The 27,500-nt window shown below is 37.8% G+C and overlaps 1 protein-coding gene across 2 annotated transcripts in view; it reads left to right on the forward strand.

Annotated features, from left to right (window-relative positions):
• The window catches only part of Adamts19 (ADAM metallopeptidase with thrombospondin type 1 motif 19), a 187,349-nt gene that overhangs the window by 39,923 nt on the left and 119,926 nt on the right, over positions 1 to 27,500 (forward strand). For both annotated transcript variants that reach the window (XM_031365741.1, XM_031365742.1), the window contains exons 3-6: positions 3,299 to 3,464; positions 12,129 to 12,301; positions 13,388 to 13,471; positions 14,196 to 14,353. In XM_031365741.1, coding sequence (XP_031221601.1) covers positions 3,299 to 3,464; positions 12,129 to 12,301; positions 13,388 to 13,471; positions 14,196 to 14,353 — 581 coding nt within the window. The remainder of the gene's footprint in view (positions 1 to 3,298; positions 3,465 to 12,128; positions 12,302 to 13,387; positions 13,472 to 14,195; positions 14,354 to 27,500) is intronic.

The following is a 27,500-nucleotide window of genomic DNA, read 5'->3' on the forward strand; positions in this document are numbered from 1 at the left end:
CCTCAATGGTTTGGAACTGGCCAACTGGACACCCTGTGGAGCCAGGGAGCCCTCTAAGAATCTGCTTTTCTCTGCCTCCCTAGGAACCCATCATCAGTCTAGAGTTTTTTTAAGTGGGTTCTGCGGTTCAAAGCCAGCCACCAGCACTGGTGGGACAGGCATTTTATTGAGAAGTAGGCTCATTCCCCTGAATGTAGTAAATCATGAAATCAAATAATCAACAATAAGTGTACATTACAACAAAAAATAAAGATAGGATCCACATGAAGTCTTAAATTCATTTTCTGATATTATCATACAGTATTTCAAAGTCATTTTGGAAAGGACAGAAGCGGCGGCCACACAGCAGCACACCGTGCTGTTTCATACGCTCTTTCGTTTTCGTCTACACTAGCCCTAAAGGAGAGTCTGCTGAACACCGTAGCACTGTACAGAGGTTCATAGGGCTTTGCAGCTTTTCACAGCTTGTAAAACCACAGTGTAGAGAAAGCAATCTATTTCGCTAGTAGAAAAAAATAACAATAAAAACCTCTCTCTGAGGACACAGAAAACCCGAGGTTTAATCTAATCTTGAATGATAACAGACAAAAGCTGTAACTTATGTTACATTTGTGGGTCACGGTATAGGTTTCCGGTCTCTCATGGAAAGTCCCCAGGCTGACATTTGGTGTTAAATGTGCCTCAGAGGGAGTTAGGTCTGGCACACAGTACTTAGACTGTAGGTGTGCATTGAACGAATGAGTCACCCTTAGAATTATTCTAATGTTTTTCCTTTTATAAAGTGGCCATTTTTTTTTTTTAAAAAAATGTCTTTAGATAAAGCTTTAATGCCCCAGGGAGCATATATTATAGTTTCTAATCCTTAGCCAAATAAAATGTAACAAAAATATGTATATATATATACATTTCAAGCTATACTTAGTGAGCTGGTAGAGGAACATGAAATGTAATGTTTGGGTACTTATATTCAGTACATGCATCATACTTATTGGAGTAAAAGTGACAGGGAGCAAGTATAGAGTATTTAATCAGTAGCAGACCCAGACCCCAGGATAAGGACATTCGCCATTTGCTGTATTTTCAAATACCCCTGTTTCTCTCTCTCTCTCTCTCTCTCTCTCTCTCTCTCTCTCTCTCTCTCTCTCTCTCTCTCTCTCTCTCTCTCTCTCTCTCTCTGTGTGTGTGAATTAACAACAACTTTCTTACAACCCCATTGCTAGTAGTAAGCCATGGCACTTCAGAATCAAATTGTAGAATCTATTCTAGGGGTCATTAGATTTTATATGACACTACATGTAGCTTAATGTTTTAGGGCTTACTGTCATGAGTTTAGCAGTTTAGAGTCTGTTGAGAGTGTCTTACATTATGAACTCAGAATTTAAGTGAACTTGGCACGTGCGTATGAGATGTGTAACGTTATGACTCATCCATCGGTTGCAATGTCATTGCTGGCTGAAAAGCATGAGTGAATCAGGATGCTGCATGAACCTATGACCCAAACATAGCAACCCCCACCTCATCATGCTCGCCAGTTTCTAATTCACTTCATCATGCTTGCCAGTTTCTGATTCAGCACCACTGAGTCTCATTTTGTACAGATGGCCCATATCTTTAATATATATTAACTTGTATATTTTGATTTTGTACTCTCTTTTTATCCTCAAAATGACCAAGGAAAAAATTTGAGTCCATTGATTTTAAAATTCACATGAAGTTGTGTGTGTGTGTGTGTGTGTGTGTGTGTGTGTGTGTGTATGCATTTTTATATATACACATACCATTCTGAAGACTTATTAGATAAAAAAATTTACTCATAGTGTTTTGGGGTTGGCAAATCTGGATTGAGGTGAAAGGACAGAGAGAAGTGGCGGGATTGTATAATAATTCTTCAGAATTTTATTAATTGTCTTAATTACTCAAAACTGGTTAGGACTTTTATTTACTCTGGAGTATCTTGCAGTGGGAATTTGATAAAGAATAAAATGAAGTAGTATATACTTATCACTTTATGTTTCTTGATAGAACATTTAATGCCCACTCATAATGAAGTAAAAATTACATTTGAAATTATTAGCTGCAAAAATGGAGAAAGTAGATACAAACTCTTAGTCACTGAATTAAGTACTATTTGATAGCTAATTTATCTGTAATTGATCTTTTGCTATCTACTGGGAAAAAGGCCATGAACATTTTAAAACAACACATACATAGTATTTTAAAAAATGTCCCATGGCATTCTAAGACAAATGCACTTTGTTTCCAAAACAAATGTAGTTTTTAACTAATCTCCTGTTTGGAAAGATTGCTCTTTCTGAAGAAATTATTATGCTACTTATATATGTGCACCAAATTAAAATGAGACATCTATTTTATGTGGTTATATGAAGCTGAATTAAAAATGTTATATAAATAGAATTGGGTCAAATAATTCATATTTCAGGAAAGTGATTTCTCTACAACTTGCCTGCTAAAATGTTAAAATTGTTAAATACATGTTATTCTTAGGTTGGGTTATAGACTTAAATAATAAATGTTGAAAAGACCAACTTCTGACAATTCTTTGGGGAGTATTTTCCTAGTTATAATGCAGGTTATATTTCAAGAAGGGAACACATTAAGTGCTAAGGTTTAGCCTCAACTTGTAACAAAAATACAAACTGATCATTTGTATTGATCCCAACTACATTTTATAGTGTTTACATTTGCAGGCCTAATGAGAGAAGTCTAAAACTCTGTGACATGAAATTTGTGCTTGAAGGTAACATGCTTAATGTTCTGATTTGTCCTGAAAAGTTTCTAAAGTGTTTTGTGCAGAGTTTAAGACATTTTCTATGTTAATTTCAATGCTGTGCCTCGTCATTGGCCTCAATATTTTACATGGATTACTTCACTAAGTTGAGGTTGTCAAGAAGTTGGACTGTGTGGTGCCTGCAATTAAAAACTGCCTGCTGTCGCTGGACACATTGTTCATGTTAGTGACCCCATGGGTCTCTCAAAGTCAGTCTTTAACATTCCAGAATTTTTACTGTGCATCTGTTGCTGGCGTCTTGCCTCCCACCCACACAGGCTCAGACTAACTAAATGGAGTTTATGCTAGTGTAGTAAGTGCATCAAGATGAAGTCATACTATGAGAAGGTGCCTGGCTTCCTAGTGGGGCTGCAAAAATAGCTTTGCAAGGAGTTCGTGTGCACATTGGTTAAAGAAAACAGTGTGGGTGTGGAATCTGAAAAGCAATTTCTTGATGGTATTTCTTACATATCTTTTTGTGTGTGTGTGTGTGTGTGTTATGTGTTCCAGATGGGCTTTATACAACTCAATGAGGACTTCATATTCATCGAGCCATTCAATGACACAATGGCCATCATAGGTCACCCACACCGTTTATACAGGCAGAGAAGGTCCACAGAAGAAAAAGTCAAGGAGAAGCCAGCTGCTCACCACCATCACTGTGGTGTCATTTCAGGTAACTCTCCCTGGGAAGATTTAACTCAATGTGTACTACGAAGTGAATTCTTTGAAACACTGTCTCTCCTTTCCATACACACCTTTCCCTGATGTGCCCTCACCTCCCGTCTGTCTCTTGATTGGAATCCAATTTGCTTAATAACAATTAGATATAGGTTTCCCAGTTGGTGTTTTTGTGGGGGACACTGTATTTTAATATCAAAAGGTGGAAATTCGAAAATTATTCAAAGACCAGCATATGACCTACTTTACCAAGTTCTTGAACTGGGAAGCCTTTCTTATGTTTTGCATTGCACAGTAGAAATAACTGACCGAGTTCCAGACTGCTGAGTGAGTACTATGAGCTAAAAGCCTTACTTAATCCACCTCCAGGAGAACTATGTAGATTTTCCTTTACTCTGAGTTGAAGCAGCCTGTTTTCTTTTTAGCTCATTTAAATACCATCTTGGAAGATGAGCAGCCAACTAGGAAAAGAAAAAATGTATACTTTTAATGTAGGACCTTTTAGAACTCATAAACATTCCAGCCATCAACATCCCATCATGTTTAATCTGTGCAGTCACAGGTATAGTAATGTGGTTTTATTTGTTTGTTTGTTTGTTTACTTTCCTGTGATCTTTAGGCAAAAATCTGTCACATTAGCAAGAATAGAAAGAAGACTGAGTGGTACCACAGCCAACATCAGAATAAAATTGTCCCCTAAGATGGGTCTCTTAGACATTTAATGTGGGCATTGCAGTAAGTAGTCTCTTAGTCAAGAAATATTTTTTTATTATAATGTGAATAGATACGAGTTTAAGAAATATTTTCAGTGTATGAGTTTAAAATTAGACTTATAGGTTCAAATATAAGTGTTAATGTAGTTAATGTACAGGATATAAATTCTAAAATCAACTGTGATATTTGAGGCTAGCTTTATGAAGTGTGAGAGTAAGTAATATTTGCAGAGACCACAGCTCTCTAGGGTGCTCATTCAGTTTTAGGAGAAAATATTAAATACTTTGTGTAGGAGATTTGTCTTGTGAAAATTCATATCATACATGAAAAGATCTTTCGTGGTTTGGGTAGATTGTTAATATCAGATAAGACCATGTTACATAAGACTAAACCTTGTCCCTATCTTAGGACCTGTTAATTCAAAAGGATCGCAATGCAGAACACATTATAGATAGCATTATGAACAAAAGAAGCACTCATTTAGTATGTGAAACTAGAAACAAAAGCAGTGGTAACTTTGAGATAGTATGTTTAAGAAGTTTGCTCTGTTTAAGTAATTCTGAGAGTCTGCACCATTTAACTTCTACATCCTGATGAACTCCAGCCTTTAATTACTCACGTTAACGAAGGACACAGTGGAGGCTTTGTGTGCCATTGTTCACTGAGACGGAGTCTAGAGCGTCCTTGATTTTAATAGGTTAATAAAGCATAAACACATGATTCATATTTGGCAAACAGTCTTCACAATGTTCCTGATATACATTACATAGTACATATAATATGCATAATATATTGACCTATTTGGATAAAACATTTGCATGCAAGGACAGAAAGCTGTCAGCAATCAGATGACTGGTTAGGCTTACCTATATTGGGGAGCTCTGTGTTTGGAAAGTATTTTGAAATTAGCTACATATGAAATGTATTTATTTTCCTTCTACATACTGTATTTGTTGCTTCATTTTACTTTGTACTTCAGGCCTACACATTAACACAATAACATGACTTAGGCTTGGATAATGTTACAATAATTTTACAAAATAGAGTTTTAAGATTTATTTTAGCTTGGTCGCTGTGCTACTCTTTTTCTTCATGTAAATGTCATACATTGTCTTAGGGTTTTAGTGTTGTAAACAGACACTGTGACCAAGGCAACTCTTATATAGACAACATTTAATTGGGGCTGGCTTACAGGTTCAGAGGTTCAGTCCATTATCATCAACACAGGAGCAAGGTAACATCCAGGCAGGCATGGTGCAGGAGGAGCTGAGAGTTCCTCATCTTCATCTGAAGGCTGCTAGTGGAAGACTGCTTCCAGGCAGCTAGGACTAGTCACACCTCCAAATAGTGCCACCCCCTTTGCCAAGCATATACAAACCACTCCCTGTTAGCAGCTTTCCTCAGCAGATAGTCCATGGCTCTGGCATCTCAAACATCTTGGGGTCTCAGAGGCAACAAGCTATCTCAATATCACAGCTTCTTGTTCAGTCCACACATGATCTTCTGGGCTCCTCCAAAGGGCTGGTGTCACTTCTCCAGCTCTGCCCTCTGTAGCACAGGTTATTCCACTCCACTGCTGCTGCTGTTCTTGGTGATCATCCCATGGTACTGCCATCTCCAATACACTGGGGTCTTCTGCTACAACTAGGCTTTACCAGTAGCCTTTCATAGACTCTCTTCATGGTGCGAAGCCTCAGATTCTTTGCATGACCCCTTCAGTCCTGGGCCATCAACTAGAACTGAGGCTGCACCTTCACCAATGGCCTTCCATGGCCTCTCACAGTGCCAAGCCCCAGATGCTCTTCATGACACTTTCATGCCTTCAAAACCAGTACCAACTGGGTGATTCTTAAACATTACCAAGTCCAGCTTCAACACAAGGTACAACCTTGGCTACTTCTGGAACACAGCTTCTTTGTACTCTCAGAAAACACTTCCCAGAAGATGTCACCTCAGTGATGCTGGTCTCTTCTTAATCATCACTAATTTTTAGCTCCAGCTAACCCACATCAATTGTCACAGTAGTCCTTTCTATTTTTCACTCTAAAGCCAGAGCCACATGGCTGAAGCTGCCATGTTCTGCTGCTTGCTAGGGCCCTTATTTTATTACTAACTTTCTGTTTTCCAACTCTCTCACTGCCTAAGCTTGGCTATCCTGGAACTTTTTCTGTAGATTGACCTTGAACTCAGAGATCTGCATGCCTGTCTCCTGGGATTAAAAAATGTGTATCACCATGCCTGGATTTAAGGTGGTTTTTTTTTTTTTTCATACACATACACACATACTATGCACATATAAATAGAATATTCGGAATACATTTAGTATTGCTCATTTGTAAATGTGTTAAGACTGACCACTGGGAATGAATCCATGGATTTATCCATGGATAATACTGATTCTCTCTTTGGGGTGTCATTAATTGCATGTATCTCTTCATCTAGGGGTAAGATTCTGTGACATGTTTTTCCCATCCATGCTATCATGTTAACTGGTATTGTCATTATGTAGGTCTTATTGGATATTTCATATTATTGAGGTTTAGATAATAGGCATAGCTTCCCTTGTATATAAACATATATTCATGTATACATACACACATATGCATAGTGTATTCATATAATGTATTTATTTATGTTTATTTATTTATTATTTATTTATGTTTACTACCTTATAGTTTGCATCCTGGTTCTCTGGCTCTTACAGCCTTTCTTTATCACATGGTTTGTAGTGTATTCTCAGCCATAGATCTAGGGGTTGTGTTGTAGATGTATCAATTCTAGCTGGGTATCACACAGTAAGTTGATCTCTGCGTTTTAGCCAGTTGTGGCTTTCTGTAATGCTTGTCCCCTGCTGCAAAAAGGAGCTTCTTTAATAAAAGGTGAAAGGTCCACTTATCTGTGGTCATAAAGATGATTAGAGTGCAGTTAGGAAGTATATTGGTTTCAGAAATGGCAATCTCCTCAAGATTCTCTGGCTCATCACTCATTGGTAGTTGGCTTGGATTACAGTATTAGATAGGAATGGATTCTGTCCTATTGAGTGTTCCTTATGTCCAATTAGACAGCTGTGGGTTAACCCCAAGAAGTAAATGTCACTACTGAACCCTTGTGAATGTCTTGCTGTGCTGGCCATTGTTGTGGGCCATAGAAGTCACAGCTGGGTTAGACTACTGATTTGTCTTTGGCAGCTTGCATAAGTCAGTAATAAGGACGTCTCCTTTGAAAGGAGAGTCAAAGCTGGAAGCGTAGCACACAGTTACCTAACAATGAAGGAGCCAGTACTGATGGAACAAGTGACCCCTGGGCAATGAGTAGAACACAGGAATGGTCTAGCTGCTTTGTTGACTCAAAGTTATATAGCTTCAAAATGCTACATGAAAATCTGTTGTCTTAGGATAAGCTAGAATTCTCCATTCAATGCAAAGAGAACTGTTAAAAAGATGAATTGACTAATCAGCTAGCCACAGTTACCTTTAATATTCAAAATCCCTAAAATTTCTCACTAAGCTACCTACCTCTAGATCATGAAAGCAAATCCCTGTATATACTGGTAATTCTTATATTTTCTTGGGTTTTATGTGAGGGAAACACTCTCTCCTCTTTGGGAGCTCTTTGTGTGGTGATGGATACATACAGCCAAGAGAGAGGAACAAGTCATAGATATGAGAGTTTGTAATGAATACTTCACTTCTCAACGGGCACCCTTTTGAGGGCAGTAAGAAACCACACTAAGAGTTCCAGGGCGGCTCTAAAATGCCATAGTAGATTATGGTGGTTCCAATGAGGTAGTGTTTGTATCTTCAACATGGTATATAGTTCAGAAGTTCTCAGAGAGCCATGGCCAATCTGAGACATCATCCAGTGTCCCTACATTCTCTGTCCCCATTAATACTATCCATTGCCTTACCCCAGTTTTGTCCACTGTAATGTGTACCTGAACTCACTACAGTTTGTCTGGACTCTAGCTCACTGGGATAAAACTGAAAAAAAAGAAGGACAAATAATTTTGTTTTAACAATGATCTAAGAATCATAAATACCAGTTTTCCTCGTATCCTGCCCTGGAACATTTAGCTGGATTGTCACATGGTTTAACATTAGGCTGAACAATACTCTTGGTTGGACAGTCACAAACCAACCAAGAGATAGGAGTGGTGGGAATAAGAGCAGATAACTAACTACAATTGTCTTTGCTATACATCCTCCCTGAAACCAACGGAAGGGTATCCTCAAGCCAGTGAAAATGTGGCTGGTCAAACAGACCCAGTGTCTTTTAGTTACTGTAGGTTCATCTCATGAATGTAGTGAATGAATGCTACACAGAGCATGAAGCTTCTCATTTCCATTCAGGCCAATAGTGGTAAAATATGAGAACACACGTAGCTTCTCATGACATATTTATTAGGGATTGACTGACTCTGGCAGAATAAGTCACTTCATAAATAAGCTGGAAGGGATGTTCCCAGCTAAGACTTGCTGTAAGGTAGATTAGAGTCTATAACTATAGGTACTTTTACAGTTGGAAAAAAACCACACAGTTAATTTTTAAGTGACCTAGGCCAGAAAGCACTGTTGAGCTCCATTTCTCTTCCTGCCCTTCCTTCCTTTGGAGCTTTGATCCTCAGAGCTTTGAAATTCATTTCTAGAACTGTTCTGATTGCATAAAATCAAATCTTATTGACGGATTCTGTTTCGCGAACCCACTTTCTTTCTTGCCACTTTGCATTGCTTTCTTGAATGTTGCCATGTTCTCTGTCTTAGTCAGGGTTTCTATTCCTGCACAAACATCATGACCAAGAAGCAAGTTGGGGAGGAAAGGGCTTATTTGGCTTACTTCTACATTGCTGTTGATCACCAGAGGAAGTCAGGACTGGAACTCAAGCAGGTCAGGAAGCAGGAGCTGATGCAGAGGCCATGGAGGGATGTTTCTTACTGGCTTGCTGTTCCTGGCTTGCTCAGCCTGCTCTCTTATAGAACCCAAGACTTCCAGCCCAGGGATGGCACCACCCACAAGGGGCCCTCCCCCCTTGATCACTAATTGAGAAAATGCCCCACAGCTGGATCTCATGGAGGCACTTCCCCAACTGAAGCTCCCATCTCTGTGATAACTCCAGCCTGTGTCAAGTTGACACACAAAAACACCCAGTACATTCTCTTTCAGAACACAAAGAGCTTTTGTTTCTGTTTTCATAATACTTGCATCAATTTAGTCAACTGATTTTTATATGATATTTGGATAAAACTTATTTTATTAAGTAGATGTTTAAATTTCTCTTATTACAAGGAAAATGAAAGAATAATTATGCAGATAGCTGAAGGCACAGAGCTCAGTAGTTGTTGTTTTGGCCTCTGTTTCCTCTTAGATTTCAGGGTGACTAAAAGGTAATAATAGAGGAGACCTAGAGGTTAAATGATCCAAGATGTAAATGAATCCTGAAACTGGCAAATGTTAGAAGTAGAATAGGTGGTTAGTGAGATGGAGCCAATCAATCTGCAATCAAGCCACCCGTGTGAGTAACAAAACGTTTGCTATAAATCAGTATGATGAATGGTAAAGCTGAGAGTACACTCCTGAACTCTAGCAAGGTTACACATCCAGCGAACACTGTCAGTTCAACCAAAAGGTTTTCTTCACATTTCCAGAGAGTCCACAACTTGTGGTAAAGAAATATAAAAAACATTGGTCAAAAAGGAGCACGCATTGTGTGAAGGAGGCATCGGTTTAGAGTTTTGCTTTCCTTGTGACAATTGATAACTGATTTAAACTATGGTTTACAGAGATGATTATAGGACCACTGATATTTTTTAAATTTTATTACGTGGTGCACAAAACTACCTGCATATATTTTGGCCTGTCAGTGGTACCTCAGTGATGCTGTTAGATCATAAACATCACTGTAGCAGCACATGAATTCCGTAAGTTATATGGTGCTATATGTGAGCAACAACTGAACTGGATACAGGAAATACTTGTACCACTCATACATCTCAGTTGGGTACACTCCTACCCATATGATCAATATCCTGATTTCTATCTTCAGGACTTGCCAGTCTGCAAATGGCTTCAACCTACCTATTCTTTTATAATTGGCTTCTTTTTACAATCTAGCATGGTTTTTGAGAGTCCTCTGTAAAAGCCTTTTTAAGTTTCTTTATCCATGGCCAGCTTCCAAAAGAATGAGACAGAGAGTATAAGATTTATTTGATAAGCATTACAGCACTGGGCAGTTAATAATCTATTCTAATCCTCTGAACTAACCTGGCTACCTCCCAGCCAAAATCGCAGAGATATTTATATTTGAATATTGGTCTCGCTCTCTGGGCTTTACTCCTGGACCATTTCCTCATTGTGAACCTCCTTCACCCCCTCTTTCCCCCTTCCCTCTTTTCCTCCCTCCATCTCTTCTCCTGGATGGCAGAATTCCTAACCTATTCTACCTTCTGCTCAGTTATTGGCAAGTCAGTTTTTATTGACAATAAGAGTATAAATGGGGGACAGTGTCTACAAATCTTTGACTAGAGATTCTTAGAATAAACATTGCAATGGCATGTCTGGATTCCAGCCAGATATGGGGGCAGAGAAATCTTAATATGAATCACACAAATAATCTTCAGGCAGCACACAAAAATATTACACCTCCTTCCCTCCATAGGTTATATTTTATTTTTTTCAGTTGTTTATATTTTCAGTTAGTTGTTTTCTTTCCATTTTATCTAGCATCCCACTGCTTTCATTATATAAACAGGCTAAAATGTAGATGGTTATGTGAACTATTAAGAATGCTGCTATTCCAAATGACTTTTACATACATAGTTTCTACTTTTTCTTGATGGAGGTATTTGGGGCATGATTATTGCATATGCATAATTTCATGTTAGTAGACCATGATAATCAATTTTTCAGAGTGCTATTTCCAGTTGAACACCAGTGTCTCTTGTATTGTTGATTGTGATATCAGTAAAACTTTTGAAAGTATGAGGACAAACACCTAAACTTGATCAGCCATTTGCTTTTATATATGTAACTATTTTGATAATACACTACATACATGTGGATGGACAGTTTTCCTGCAATCCTGTGAGCATTCACTGTTGTGTCTCTTTAATTTTACTCATTATACGGATCTTGATTCTTTTCCATTCGGCTTCATGTTTTCACATTGAAACACTTGGTTGAGGCTCTTCTTGTACATCAATGAGTCCTTTAGAGGTTTTAGATTTTGCCCAACAACTATTCAAGCCTGTAGTCTGTGTTTCAGTTTGGTTATTATTTTTTATTGAATGAGAATTTCTCTTTGTTTATGTCATCTGGAAATACATGACAAATGTCTCCTTCCACTTGGGTGCACTCTTTTCACTCTGTCTGTGGCATGATTTTATAAAAAGCAATGATTGATATTTCATCATCATCCTTGTAGAAATACCATGTTTTCAGTTGCCACTCTAATCCAGGAACATTTGAGGGCTCACCATCACCTTGAGGTCTAAGTCTTATTCCACTCAGTATGAGATGTAGTCAAAGCCTTGCATCTCATTCACAATGATTTATTAATCAGAGCCATTGCCCCGGGATGTGCAGAACAGTTGCTTTGGGTATATTTTTACAAGCAGACAGTTCTTTTCTCAACTGGGTTACAAAATCACTAACATTTTTTGTTTATTATATTTCATGTTGATGGTTTGTTAGAAATTTTACTGGTCTAATTTTCATATGCCTAAGTTGTCAATAGCTTTAGGAAGAAGATTATATTTTGAATTCACTTTACAGGTAAGGATATTAGGAGGACCAGAAGACAAAAGTACCTTAATACAGCGGAACTGATACACCTGAGCACTGCTCCACAGCCGTCTGAGATTCCGTCTTGTAGGATTTTGCTTGGTGTTGATGTCTATCGTGAATGGTCACTTTTAATAGATGTATTGAAATATCCATTTCTCTATTGCAGATAAAGGGAGACCAAGGTCTAAAAAAATAGCAGAGAACAGACGAGAAAAACGGTATTCCTACAAATTACCCCAGGAATACAACATCGAGACTGTAGTAGTTGCAGACCCTGCAATGGTTTCCTACCATGGAGCAGATGCAGCCAGGAGATTCATTCTGACAATCCTAAATATGGTAGGTGAACTTTAGGATGCATGAAAGGTTGTCAACAAAACTCTAAAAGGAATCTAGTCTAAAGGACTTCTGTTTTGTAGAGTTGGACATTAAACACAGGGCCTTAGGTTCCTTGAAAATTAACTCAACCCTTTCTTTGATTAATATGAGAAGAGCTAGCAATTTGATGTCCTAGGCACATCAAACTGATCAGTCTCCAATGAAATAGCAAAGGGCTTTTCAGCTATTGCTTTATCTTAAAAACTTTGTGGTTCATTTTGAGATGCAAAACTGTTCATTTCTATTCTTCTCCCTTTCCTCTCTCTGCTCCTGCCTCTATTTTCTGTCTTTGTAAGACCTTGTTGATATTATTAGCAATACTGTACCGTCGGTTTATGTGCACGGTTCTACCACAAATGGTATGGAATGATTTACAGGGTGGAATAAAAGTGTTTTTCAAAACCCACTTAACTCAAGCATGTATGCAATTTTAAAGAACAATGTGATTCCACCTGATGAGTAAGACCTAATTTGTATGAGATACTGATTCCGAGGAAGGTAAATATGATGGCCTGACTTCTGAGGTGCAGAAAACACTTCTTATCTAGAGTGCTAGGGATGATCGTCAACACTGTAATCCTTTGACAGATTCTACTGGCTGAACTTTCCTTAAGGAAGAACCAGAAAATGCTAATGAAGAGTGGTTGTCGCAGAAGAGTAAACAGAAGTATTAACTGATTGCAGATTTTACTGTCACTTGACCTTTCCCCCAGTGGACAGTTTGTCTGACTTCTGTCCCTTCTGCCTATCTTCATTTGCATTTGGAGACTCTACTAGCCTTGGCCTGACCCAGCTTCGTCTCTGTATGAAGATCGGTAGAACTTTGATTTTGCTGTGTTAGTACATTTTATAATATGTATTAAATGAAATTTAAGTTAAAAAAAACATAAAGACTAAGATACCACATTGAAAAAAATTGTGTTGCCTACCAACTTGTAAAAGAAGGTTTTTAATACTAAGTGGAGATTTTTTTTTCTCTTTGGCCTTGAACAAAAATGAGTGTGTTTTCATTTAATTTTAGAAGTTCTAATTTTTATTTGCTTTTAGGTTTTTAACCTTTTCCAACACAAGAGTCTGGGTGTGCAGGTCAACCTTCGTGTGATAAAGCTCATTCTTCTCCATGAAACACCAGTAAGAAAGCTTTGAGTTTTTATTCGATTAAGTGGGTGGGAAATTGTATTCAGGAAGTTGTAAGTGAAATGGATATTTTAGGGATATTCTTTTATTGACTTAAAAATCCAAAAATATCCACTGAATCACTCAAAGTATACATAAAACTGGCCTTTGGTTTGGGTTAATCCCTCAATTTTATTTGAAAAATGGAATGTTCTTAGTTTCCAAGGATCCTAACAACAAATTCTAACTTTCCAAAATGTAAGTTTAAGGTATTTTAAAAGACAGCTTTATTCTATTATTTAAACATATGTGGTGAAGGTATTTATTTTCTTATCTGTATTGCAACTGAAATGATGAGTAGTTTATGGCATCACTCTGGCTAATTAAAAAGCACTAATTAAACACCACTTCTATGCACAAGTTGCAGAAGAACCTATTTTCCAAGCCTAAAAATCTCAGAGGTTTAAATATTTCATTATGACTCTGATTTTCATGGTAACTCTACATAGACTACATCATTACTACAGTTTTACAGAGTTCAAGTTTGCTTGTTTCATGTTGTAGTTTGCTTGAGCTCAGGAAGAATTAAGACTAATTGCCTTATATGTTCTAATTAATGCCATATTCCACCGTTGGCAGTCAACATTTGGGAAGTTGCCTTAGGATTAGTGCATTGATTCATTAATTAGGTTTATCTGATAATAATCTGTCTGAAAAATGAAAGCGACCTCTGTTGTAGGCAGATCTGTATATTGGGCACCATGGAGAGAAAATGCTGGAGAGTTTTTGTAAGTGGCAGCACGAAGAGTTTGGCAGGAAGAATGATATACATTTGGAGATGTCGACCAGCTGGGGAGAAGGTATTTCTTCTGTGGATGCAGCTATTCTTATAACAAGGTAACTTTGCCAAAGCCAATTAAGTCACGTTCTTAATTCAGCATCTCCGTTGCAAAGTCCATCCCTCCTCGGTACAATGCTTTTGTTCAATGATTTCTTGGCATAATGATTCTAGTCTTCTCCATCCTGTTTATCATCGATCTTTCTGAAGCTTACAGTTGGACGGATGCTCTGTTGACAAAACATTTGTTAGTTAATTAAGATAAACCACCCACAACCACTCATATCAAAGATAGAGCCACTGATGACAGAAAATCTTAAAAGGATGGAGAATTTTGGTAGAAATTAAGTAAGTACCATGAGCATATTCTATATGTTTTAGCCGTCACCATACAAAGTAAGTTCGTAAGTAGAGTTCAGTAACTTGTAATTTTACTGGGTTCATCTGAGAAACAACTTTCTGTTGTATCTCTGGCTAATTAATTGTGAGTTGCTTTGTGAATGTCCTTAACACAAATATTTGGAATGCGGGAGGAAGGAGAGCTTGTAGCTTTGAAAATGGGGAACAGTGCCCAACAGTAGGTTCTATGCCTGTTCTCTGTATTAACAATTGTCAGTGAATTTCTTTTGCTCCCCAGCAAGAGCTAACAAAAATGGACGAGAATTCATTGAGTGGCAGTGATTTAATTTTAGATCATAAAATTTATCAGAATTTCATATTGCATCAGTGACAGCACTATGATTTGTCCGAAATAAACCTATGTTATTAGTAATAGTTTCTGATAAATTCTAATTGATTATTAATTATCAATTATTGACAAACTTTTCATATAGAAAAACTGCATGAAAGCCCATGTGTAGACTTTTTGCTGAGTGAGTGAATATAACTGGCAACAGATTTCTGTGCTGCACAGCCGCGAAATTGGAAAGTTTAGGTGCCAACAGTTTGAAGTCATTGGAGTCTATGATCCCTAAAAGAGGGAGAATCTAGGGAAGCCCCATAGCTAACCCGGCTCTTTGAGGACAACTTCTCAACTGATAGAACAGCCAGGATCTCCGTAGATCACTGGAGTGCTTCTGAGAATACCAGAGAATGGAGCACTGTGCATGAGAAACTGCCAAGAATTGTGACATGCTGCTCATCTGTGTAGACAGATCCTGTCCCAAGTTTCCCAGAGTGTTATGGTTGTGGGGTTCAAATTTTTACAGGTAAGAATTGGGTGGAGTCAGACTGAAAGTATGAGGCAATTTAGTCACACCTTTTCATAACCCTCAGGATTTACCTAAGAAGAGCACAAAGGCTGTGTTCATCAGAGAGCATACCCAGAAGGATTTGTTCTGACTTGATGTTCATTGTAGACTGAGTTCTCTGTTTACAGGGGCCTTGGGAATCCCTTTGGGCTTGTGGTAGATCCTCGATGGGGGGGGCATGGAAGACAAAAACAAAAACAAACAGCAAACAAAACTCCCCAAGCTTGTTCTTTAATAAGTTGGTTTGGTCATGGTGTCTCTCTGCAGCAATAGAACGGAGATGGTGTATATACCTTTAAACAAAATGTAGAGAAAATCTTGATGGCAATTGAAAACCTAAATGTACTCCTTAAAATAAGCTTTTTGGAAATAGACTTACACAATCCCAAACAACAATTTTCTCATAAACTCACCAACACAATTGAATACTAACAAGATAATCTATTTAGAACTACATTATGAAAAATGCATAAAAACATTCCTTAACAAGTTATGTAATGCTAATTAGTACAGGACCATAGACTGAAATATGCAAGGTGCAACCATAGATGATTGAGAATAGCACAGAGAAATAAAATAGTCCTGAACTTGTGGAGAACTAGCTCCTTAAACACAAAATAGCAGTAATAAGAACAAAACAAGAAACTTGTGGCTGTGTTATTCATCTTTCTGATATTCTGTTACTGTGACATAATACAGGGTACTCGTGGTAGACAATGAGGAGGATCTGGAAAGAGCCATGGGGGTGCGTATGATCCAAACACACTGTACAACTCTCTCCAGGAACTTGTAAAAATTGAAAAAGAGAAAGACTATACTAAAAAACATAAAATTAACCACTTTGTACTACACGTTTGTTTTTAGATTAAGCATCCATGTATCAAATATCCTAGATCAAATTGGATATTTTTAACAATGACAACAAAATATAAGCATTACTTGTATTTTGAAAACATATTCTTGAACATTTGTGCTAATGACAAATATCCCCAATCTATGTGCCTGGATCTATTGTTAATTGACTAAGATCTATTTGATTAAGATGTCTTCATCAAGCCTGTTAATGAGTTTAAGATCATAATCCAGCATTTATAAAACCATTGTTCTTACCTTCTTGATCATCATACTTCATTAATCTTTCTCATTTCATGCCTGTTTTCATTAGCTATCGAATCTATACCACTTTCAGATGAATACCTCCAATAGCCCTACATATTTTTCAGAATTCAGTTGCTTCTATTTTAAAACTATTTATCATCATCACTCCCAGAATTTTCACATTTCCTTGTGAATTGAAGCATGCGATCCCCTTGCTTAAATGAATGAAAACATTTTTGCTCTTGGATGCGGGGACGCATTAATACCAAGATCTGTACTTTTCTTTTTACTGTTTTCCGTTGTTTCAGGCCCAGTTCCTGCAGTAGCTGTTACATCCATGCAGGTTTCTTTCTCTTCCCAATACGAGATAAAGTTTACTAGTCAGCCAGTCAGTCAGTCAGCCAGTCAGTCTGTCTGTCTGTCTGTCTGTCTGTCTGTCTGTCTGTCTGTCTTTCTCCTTCCTTCCTTTCTTCCTCCTTCCCTCCCTTCCTTCCTTCCTTTCTTGGTTCCTTCCTTCCTTCCTTCCTTCTTTCTTTCCCTCCTTCCTTCCTTCCTTCCTTCCTTCCTTCCTTCCTTCCTTCCTTCCTTCTTTCCTTCTTTCCTTCCTTCCTTCCTTTCTTCTTTCCTTCCTTCCTTTCTTTCTTTCCTCCCTCCCTCCCTTTTTCTTTCTTTCAAAACTACCCCTCCTCTTGAAAAGTTTATGTGAAATTAAGACCATTTTAATGAGCAGATGAATAAATGCTGGCACATGTATTAAAAGCAGAATATTCACTTAGTTGTTAAAGATGTTTCCTGTGCTCTTTTTCAGTTTTCTATCCATTCAGAACAGGCAGCATCTGCACACATTAGTTCCACCTGGTCTGTGACCTCACATACAGAGAACTATCCTTGTGACTCTGTAATTAATTCTATGGTTTTTTTTTTTTAAATTAGAATGTCTTTGACATCCACTCCATGCTATTGCCGATATTATATTTGACCATTTAAAAATGTTAAGCAGTTACTCTTTTTCCTTTTATTATGCAACAAATATTAGACCTTGTAAAGAAATAGAATTTGGGGAATAATCTAGTTTAATGTAAATTATTTAGTAAAGATGCAAATCAATGTGCTTAGAATAAACTATAGACCAGCAAATTATTATTACTCATTATTTCACATTAATTATATATTTTATGGTTTATTTTCTCATGAAGTTAATAGAAATATGAAAAGAAAATAATATGGGTTGAAATGATTAAGATCTAGAAAAATTCATATTAAAATTATATAGGAAGTATTCAAAGGAAATATTTCAAATCTAAAGCTATATTAAAATTGCAAGGAAAAGCATATGGTGACAGAATACATATACCAAAGGAAATAAATTGGATTTCAGAGCTAGACAACATTTTAACCTCCATTAGCTCAATTAAAAATAGGTAACTAATGAACCTCACACTGATTAATAGCAATTACACAATTAAAATAGGTACTGATATTTTATTATTATTGGCACTAATAGTAAACAACAGATAAAGAGTCATGCCGAGGCAGAAGATGTAAGCAATGAGGCTGTGGTACGAATCGCACCTGCAGACATTTGCGCTTCTGTGTACTTCTGCTGTGATTCTCTTTAATCCAGACCTTACTTAGGGATTGGAAGCACAACATGGTCTCCTGGCATGGTAGTAGACGCCAGGAATCCTAAAACTGTGGTGCTGAAGGGGAAAGAGTCCCCTGAGCTCAGGACTTGGAGTTCAGCCTGGGCTGCGTAGGGAGGCATGTTCTCCAAGCATACAACAAACTTCCCACATTGATTGAGTAAGTATAACAATTGGATTTCACAGTTAACTTAAGGATTTACCAAATTCACCTCATTTACCAAACAATAGGTAAAGACACAGCCACACACATACTGGTCGATATCCCTGATAAATATCGATTCAAAACCCCTCCGTTCTCATCCTTGCTGCTTGTTCTAGATTTCCCTAGCCATGCGTATGCTTTTAAGAGAACAGAGCCAAACAGCATTATGTGTATCACACGTTCAACAAACATAGAATATTATAATTAAAAACTATGTGCTCAGTGATGTACATAGGAAATTAAACCCAGAGTGGGGTTTACCTTTCATTACTGTTTCATAGTCCCCGTTTTTCTCAAAATTCTGTTCGGAGCTGTTGTCTTCATGTGTCCCTCTAGGAAAGGTTTTAGAGGGTGTTCATCAGACAACACATAGTCTCGTGTTCAAAATTTATAATAACCTTTAGCCAAAAGCTATATTCTCACAATGTACCCTCATAGTGAAGTTGAAGACATTTTTCACACATATCACACACAAATAATTTTAACACATAGCATTTGTTTCACTTCTCTTACACCCCCTTCTTTCTGAAAATTAGCATACGTGTGTTGTGTGTGTGTGTGTGTGTGTGTGTGTGCAGAGCACTTTCTTCATGTTATGCACACATTTCCATATTTGTTTCTTTTACCTTCTGTATATTTCAACATGTTTTCATGACATGTGTTGTAGCAGGCACAGTACCCGCTACCCTACCCCCCCCAAATGTCTTCTGGTCCTGATGAACTTGTCACCTTATATACCACAAGGAACCTTGCATATTTCCTAAAGAAATAACTCTTGTGATTACACTGGGTGTGCTTGCAAAAACTTAGGTGACCTCTCCAACCCAAGATCCTGAATTTAATAATATATGCAGGGTTCCTTGTGGTATACAAGGTGACAAGTTCATGGGACTGGAGGATGTTAGACTGTTGACTTTGAAGACAGGCAGAAGGCCAACAAGTAGAGAATATATTCCATGTCAGAAGCTGGGAAAATCAGGATATCAGTCACTTCAGCCTCGGAGCTATTTATTTATTTATTTAACAACCTAATATTTATTTATTTATTTATTTATTCACTTTACAACCTAATATCATCCCTTCTTCTTCTTCCAGAACCCCACCATGCAAGTCCTCTACCCATTCCAACCTTCCCCTTCTCTTTTGAGAATGGGAAGCCCCGATCTGGGTCAAGTTGCTGCAGAACTAGGCACATCCTCTCCCACTAAGGCTAGACAAGGCTGTCCATTTAGGGGTGCGGGATCCAGAGGCAGGCAGGCCACAGGCTCAGGAACAACCTCTGCTCCAGTTGTTGGGGGACCTGCATGAAGATCAAGCTGCTCATCTGCTACGTATGTGCAGGGGCCTAGGTTCAGCCCGTGCTTGCTTTTTATTTGGTAGTTCAGTCTCTGGGAGCCCTAAGGATCCAGGTTAGTTGACACTGTGGGTCTTCTGTGGAATCCCTATATTCTTTGGGTTTCCCAATCCTTCTCCCAATTCTTCAATAAGATTCCCAGAGCTCCATCTTCTGTCTGGGTGTGAGTCTGCATCTCTTTCCCTTGGCTGTTGGGTGGAGCCTCTGAGAGGACAGTTATGCCTAGATTCCTGTCTGCCAGCATAACCGAGTATCATTAATAGTGTCAGGGATTGATTCTTGCCCATGGGATAGGTCTCAATTTGGGCCAGTCATTGGCTGGCCATTCCCTCAGACTCTGCTCTATCTGTCCCTGCACGTCTTGTAGACAGGGCACATTTTGGGTTGAAGGTTTTTGTGGGTAGGTTGTTGTCCTTATATCTACATTGGGAGTCCTGCTTGGCTATAGGAAGTGGCCAGTGCAGGATTTCCCACTGCTAGGAGTCTCCCCATTCCACCTTCCCCTTCTCTTCTGAGAATGGGAAGCCCTCATCTGGATCAAAAGGATGGAACTTGAAAATATTATCCTGAGTGAGGTAACCCAGACCCAAAAGGACATTCATGGAAGGCACTCACTGATAAGTGGATATTATCCGTAAAGTACATGATAGCCATGCTGTAATCAACAGACTCACAGAAGCCAAATAACAAGGAGGCCCAAGGGGGGAGGCTTGAATCTTTATCAGAAGGGGAAATAAAATAGATAATGGATGCCAATGGAATAAGGGAACTGGGTAGAAGTGGGAATGGGGAGGGGCATGGGTGTGTGTCGGAGATCAGGTGTCAGGAGAGCAGGGGAGAGACAATGGAGATCAAGGTGGGGTAGGAAATCTCTAGGATGTGCCAGAGACCTGAGATGGGGAGAGGCCCAAGAGGGTCTATGGCGGCTACTCGAGCAGGATCTTTATCTATGACACTGAACATGTGCCAATACTCTTTAAGAGTAGGAATTAGTAGTATTTGTTTGTCCGCGATATACATACATAAACTGTTCCTTTGAGCTTATTGACTCTTCTCCCTCACGCATCTGTAATGCCTCACAGATGAAGACCCGTGAAGACCAGTGCACTAGAGAGAAGGTTTTAGTCCTATATGACCTTGAACCATCTGGTCAGAAGGACCTGCATGAGTGTTCTGTGTAATCTGAAGAAATGTTTCTTTTACTAAATAGAGTATAATAATGATGATCGTTCAGAGGGGGAAAAATAAACTACAACAAATCCTTTTTAAAAAAGTGATGATCAGTCCTTTCATTTGTAAGGAAAGCTAATCACCAATGATCTTCTCTGTGTTTGCCAGCTTCCTTTCAAACCGTGGTATTTCTTTTGAATGTTCATCTTAGACGATTGCTAAATGTTGCGTGCCATGTGGACACATCACTGGGAGGAAATTGTAGCCGAGGGATTAATCTCGGTCTTAGCTAAAATGCATAACATTCTTATAAATTTGAACCTATCTGAGGTAACATGTTTGTTAAATTGTTCTGTGCGGTACAATGAAGTAAATAGTTTGAAGCTGACCTAGTGCTGTGGGCTCATGGTAACAAGAAGACAAAACTGTTTCTCCCAGTTGTTGACTCTAAAATTTCTTAGCATAGTTGTCACGTTTCTTTCTGATATTATAGAAAGAGCCTAAGTCTCTGGCTCTCGAAAATATTTTTATTTAAAATTTAATTTTCATAACATTTTTTTGCCTTTCACATTTATTTAAATGATTTTGGTTTATCTGTAGTCCCTTGAAAAATCAATTTCAAATGAGTGCCATTGGCAAGTAAGATAGAAAATTTAATATAACAGAGATGCCAAAAGTATCTTGATTTAATAAAAATCACTGGATCATTTCTGAATGAATCATTTATAGGTATATCCCAGGGCACTGTAAAACTTTACAAGGAGATTTATTCTCAGATGCATCTTCATTCCTGGAAATTAAAGCCTATTTTTTCAATATAAGTCAGAACTTAGGCACAATTTATTGGCCTTCTCAGTTTAGACTAAAAGTATCATTTCCATAAACTCACATAATGAAATTCTCCGAGGCCAGTTTCATGAATATCAAGTCAACTTGAGCCAAAAAATGAGAATTTGAATCTGTATGAACATAGGTTTTAGCTGCAAGCAAATCTATATTCTTCAACATACACACAAACACACACACACACACGCACACACACACACACAAATCTTGGAATATCTTGAAATTAGTAATATAGTCCTTTGATCATCTGGAAAAACATCTCTGACCAGTGAAGACTAAGAATCTGAGAGTCATGTGATGTTAAATGCTGCTGGTCACACACTCTCAGGTTCAATGGAGACTTTTCCAGTGACTGTTCTGGACTGTTGCTGGTTCTATATATAAAAAAAATACTTTATTCGTTTCTTCATTTTTCTAAGTGAACAGAAATTGGCTGTGTGAAGGCTTTTGGTGCCCTTGACAATAAGCAATGCATTTGTCATAGTTTTAATACAGTTTACATACAGATGAAGTCCCTTGGTTTGCATTATGTAAATCAAATAGTTATGTTGCAGCCTCGTGCACCATGATATGACGTATTATATATTTAGAAGAAAAAGCACTTTCAACTCTCTTCTTGTACATCTGAGTATACTTTACACTCAGTAATTCTGGTCCTGAAGTTTATTGTGTTTTGTAGGATTCTTTAATTTGCTGCATTACCATAGTATTTGGTGTGTTTCGTTCTGTATTATTTTGCTGTCTGCTGAGAAAAAAATTAGAACTATCTGTTACTTAACATAAGACCACCTTAGGCTCCTTGCTCATTGATCCTTAGCATTACAGGCATGAATGTGCACCTTACTTTTTATGACTAGAGAATCCCGTTTCATTTTATCATCATGACATTTCATAGATCCAGATAATACGCGTGTCATTTTATTGGAACATATAGGCCCTCTCTTCACCAAAGCACAGGAGTCTATTTTATTACTGCACCTGTGCTTTAAACAATGCTCAGACCGTACATGTTGATGGTATATCTCTGTGAGAAAGAGATTTCTCTAGCTATGTTGAGTGTTTTGTCATTGACGTACTGTGTATGCATCACAACCCTTTGCTAACATCTCCCATCTACAGTCATATTCATACCCTGGATACACTTTGCTCTTGGAAATACATTTGCGCCTGTCACTGATAATCAGTCTGAAATGTGGACATGGACTCTGTCTGGATTGACCACCTGTTGAAGCTGGTCTAGGATAGTTAAGATGCTTTCACAAGGTCCACAATCACTGAAGAACCAGGCTGGAGGAAAGAAAGACCCCAAAGAAGGGCATGATGAGAATTTCACCCTCTTATGTTAGATAACTGATAGTGATTTGGTTTTTTCTTCTTTTGAGATTTAATTAATTATTTTTATGTATATGAGTACATTGAAGCTGTTTTCATGCACACCAGAAGAGGGCCTCAGATCCCATTACAGATGGTTGTGAGCCACCATGTGGTTGCTGGGAATTGAACTCAGGACCTCTGGAAGAGCAGTCAGTGCTCCTAACCACTGAGCCATCTCTCCAGCCCCTGATAGTGATTTGGAACCTGTTACTCTAGCCTTTACTTTATTCACTCTGAAAAGGCTGGGCTCAGTTTATGAGCAATGTTTTTTCCTTTTGATTTTACAATTAAAGCACCCTCATATTTCAACATATAATTTACTGCCCCTGTTCCTTTCTTTCCCTTCCACATCCCTTTCTACAACCCCCCCCCCCCCGAATTCACAAGGCCTCCTCCTTAACCATTTGATATATCCACACTCCTCCTCCTCTACCTAAGACTCAGGGAACATCATGGAAGAGGAGGGGGAACGGTTGTAAGAGCCAGATGTACAGGATTTCTGCTGTGAGATCGTTTCTCCTAGACATGGCATGGACGTTGCACACATGAAGTTTCAAAAACATGGCTGCCCAAAGAAGACCCGAACAGTTCCAACAACAATTGACATCCCAAAGTACATGGAGGAACAACTTTCGTTTCGAAGTTTATGCTTAGAATATAATGAACAAAATGTATGTGATAATTAATAAAAGATGTTCCCTGTAGAACAGATCCTGCAGGTGGGGAGTGGGGCAGGAGCCTAGCTTTAAGATTTAACTTAAAACTGTCAAAGAAACACTCAATTTAATGGACATCCTAAATTATAGCCCTAGAAATAAGGGTGTGAGATGAAAGCAATCTTGCTTGTTTTGCCTAGAGGTACAAGTTTAGTTTTCTGATTTTGTTGTTGTTGTTGGTTTGGTTTGGTTTTGGTTTATTTTTTCTCCTTCCTTCCTTCCTCCCTTCCTTCTTCTCCTTCCTCCCTTCCCTCCCTCCATCTCTTCCTCCCTCCCTCCTTCTCTCTTTCTTCTTTTCTTTCTTTCTTCATTCTTTTTTGGTCTGTTTAAGAGACTGTTACTACTTCACCTTGAAAGAAGTTTAGCTGCAGCTGTAGCATGCGTGAGATAAGTTTTAGTGTCTTCACTGACTTACACGGACTTCCTTCTGATTTTGTGGTGTTTTCAGAATGATCTTTTTCTTAGTAACTAAAATCATAGGCATGAGAACTGTCTGGGCAGACATGTAGTCAGATTATTTAGCTCCTCAATATTTGTTTCCTTTTTCTTTGCTATTTCTTTTTAACAACTAAAAATTACTTTCACTTTGAGACATTCATCCAGTTAGAACAACAGACTTTAAAGTATCCCTAAGAACCAACCTTAAGTAGCCAGGAAAAAATTAACTATCCTGTTACTGATTTAACAACATGAAAGCAATAGTATATTGAGAAAAAAATTATAATCCTGCAGACTCACTTCAGCATTGCACTATTATTAGTAGAGAAATACACAGTAATTAGGAGATAGCATATCTTACCTCTACATATGTCTGTTTCATTTTGGGGATGGGCCACCCCCATGATAGTCTGATAAGACTGACTGTTTTTGGGCACAAGTTTCTTAGGTATAAAAAGGCTAACTGAAGTGGATGAAGGTGCAATACTAAATCCCACCAAAACTAGGAGAAAGGTTAGTGTTCAAGAGGACCTCAGTCCACCTTAGTTGAATTCCAGTGAGCTACTGGAACGGGATCTCAGCTAAGATACCCAGAGGAATTAAAGAAAAAGACCTCTTGACTTTTTATAGAGAAATCCATATGGTAAGCCACCATACTCATATATTTGTAGCTTATAACCATAAATAATCTGTGAGTTGTAATATTAGGTATAATTGCATGAATTAATTTCATGTTATGTCTCCTTGTGCCTAGAGTTACAAAGATATTTAAAGTTTGAACTCTCTCATGTCAGTTCAATCCTTTCAAATGACTCTTGCAATTAAAGTTGATTTCATAACTGTTTCGTAGAATAATTTTTGTCAGAAATTTGCCAAGAGAAAAGATGAACATATTCATGATACTTTATATTAAAATAATTTAGACTGATCCCCACTTTTTACCCATCACTACACATTTTGTTTTACTCTAAACTTTTGAAGGAAAAATAATTTGTCTCAACCACCAGTGTTTTGCAATCATTTATAATATTCGATCGAATTAGAATGCCATTGGACAGGTGTTAAATGTTAAGGCTTCATGCTGAAGCCTTAGCTATTGTCCTAGCCTTCAGGAGGTAGAGGTAGGAGAATCAGCCTGACTAATCAGACAGTGGAGCCAGTCTGGCTCATAATCAGCTATATGATACCCTGTCGCAAAGTTCCACTTCTCTAAGGAAAGAGGTGGGGGAAATGGGGGGATGGATTTGTAAATGTGGGACTGGGAAGAGAGGAGGGAGGAGGAGCTGTGATCAGGATGCAAAGTGAATAATATTACAATAAGTAAAAATGTAAAAAAAAAAAAACACAAAAAGAAAGAGGTATTCAATTTTAATTGACACAATGAGAGCATATTATTGAGACATTAATATTAACCTTTAAAGTGTTTGATCAATGTTTTGGCATGTTATAAAATGTAATAAAATTATGCACATATCCTTTTTTCTTTGCATATTTGCATTTGTTGTTAAACAAATCGATCATTTTATGACACTTAATTTCTATCTGCCAAGTCACAGATTGAGTTAATTCTGTTTAATTCTGTGGTTATCTAGTGACCAGATAATACTTCATTTTAGAACTCTTATAAACTGTGTTTAAACTATAAGAAACATCTCTTATGTGCACAGATTAGCCATACACAAAGAGATCTGTCAAGTATCAATGCAACTTTAAAAGGGAATATAGTAGCTGCAGGAGGGAGTTTGACCTTGTAATTTGAAATGCTTCCTTTGAAGTTTTTGCAATTTTGTCTCATGATTTTTTTTAAAGGCCCATACAAGGGGAAAGCTTTCAAGGCTATGCAAAGTAGGAAGTAGAAATGAAATCATTACAGATGCATATAACTCATGGATATCTCGACCTTTCATGAAAGCGTATGTGTGGTCAGAGCTCTGCCAAGAGCTACAGGCTGTCAAGAAAGGACCCCTCTGCATCATATGATTATGGGATAGGAATAAAATGCCTCCCCAAGCAATCACTCCATGAATTTGCACTTGAAATTTAATCACTCAGTAACAATATCTTCAAGACTGCCTAGGAAGGACATTCTCTCAATGTATACCATACAAAACCAACTCAATTAAAGAACCAGTGATCAAGTTCATAATTAATTCCTCATGGCATAATCCAATCATCGTTGATTGTGAGAACCCAATATAGCAATAATGAGTAATACAGTAAAAATCAATGACAATGATAAAATAATCATGCTTACAAGATTAAGAATAAAGACGTCAGATATATGACAGGGAAATACTTGGAATACAGAATACTTGCTGTGAATACTGAACATAACGCTATAAAACTATGGTGCTTATGCTTAAGAATGTCAAGTTGTCAGTGGGGGATTAGATATAGATGAATAAAACTTAACAAGGTAGATGGTGAATCTGAGGGCTTCATTCAGAAATGGTTAAGACATGAGTTATAAGAAGCTGGATGGGCATATGCCCCAGGATGGACGTTCTAGGGGAACCAATGTAGAAAGACTGTCAGAGAAAATCTTCCCTTGTCAGAGATAATTTCCTCTGTTCATAGATCCTAAAAATTTAAAAGTAACCAAAATATTAAAGAAGATAAATAAAAATAGTACCAGCACCTCTGTACACCTACTTATGACAGACAGAAGAGCTACCCAAGGAAAAGAAGAGTCAGGACCAACCAGAAACCAAATGTGTAAAATAAGAGCGAAAAGTATACCATGGTGAATGTTAGCTAATATTTTTGAGTGAGAGAATAAATGAAATAATATCTTTTATGTTCTGTGACTCAATAATACCAACCTAAAAATTTCTCCTCAAAGCCAGGCATATGACACACACCTTTAATCTCAGTACTCTGGAGGCAGATGGAACCTTATGAGTTTGAGGCCAGCAAGTGAGACCATGCCTCAAAACAATGACCACTGAAATTCTCTAATAAGAATAGTCAGCTTTCTATTTGGAGTAAATAGAAGATCTTGAAAAATGAAGGAAACAAAACCTGGTAAATTTCTTATTATGGAGATTTACATTGTTATACTTAGAAAAACTGATGTGTTATCTAATAATAAAAAAGACAAGTTGGAACAGAA

Source organism: Mastomys coucha, unplaced genomic scaffold, assembly GCF_008632895.1.
Source record: "Mastomys coucha isolate ucsf_1 unplaced genomic scaffold, UCSF_Mcou_1 pScaffold13, whole genome shotgun sequence".
In the NCBI taxonomy this organism is placed as follows: Eukaryota; Metazoa; Chordata; class Mammalia; order Rodentia; family Muridae; genus Mastomys; species Mastomys coucha.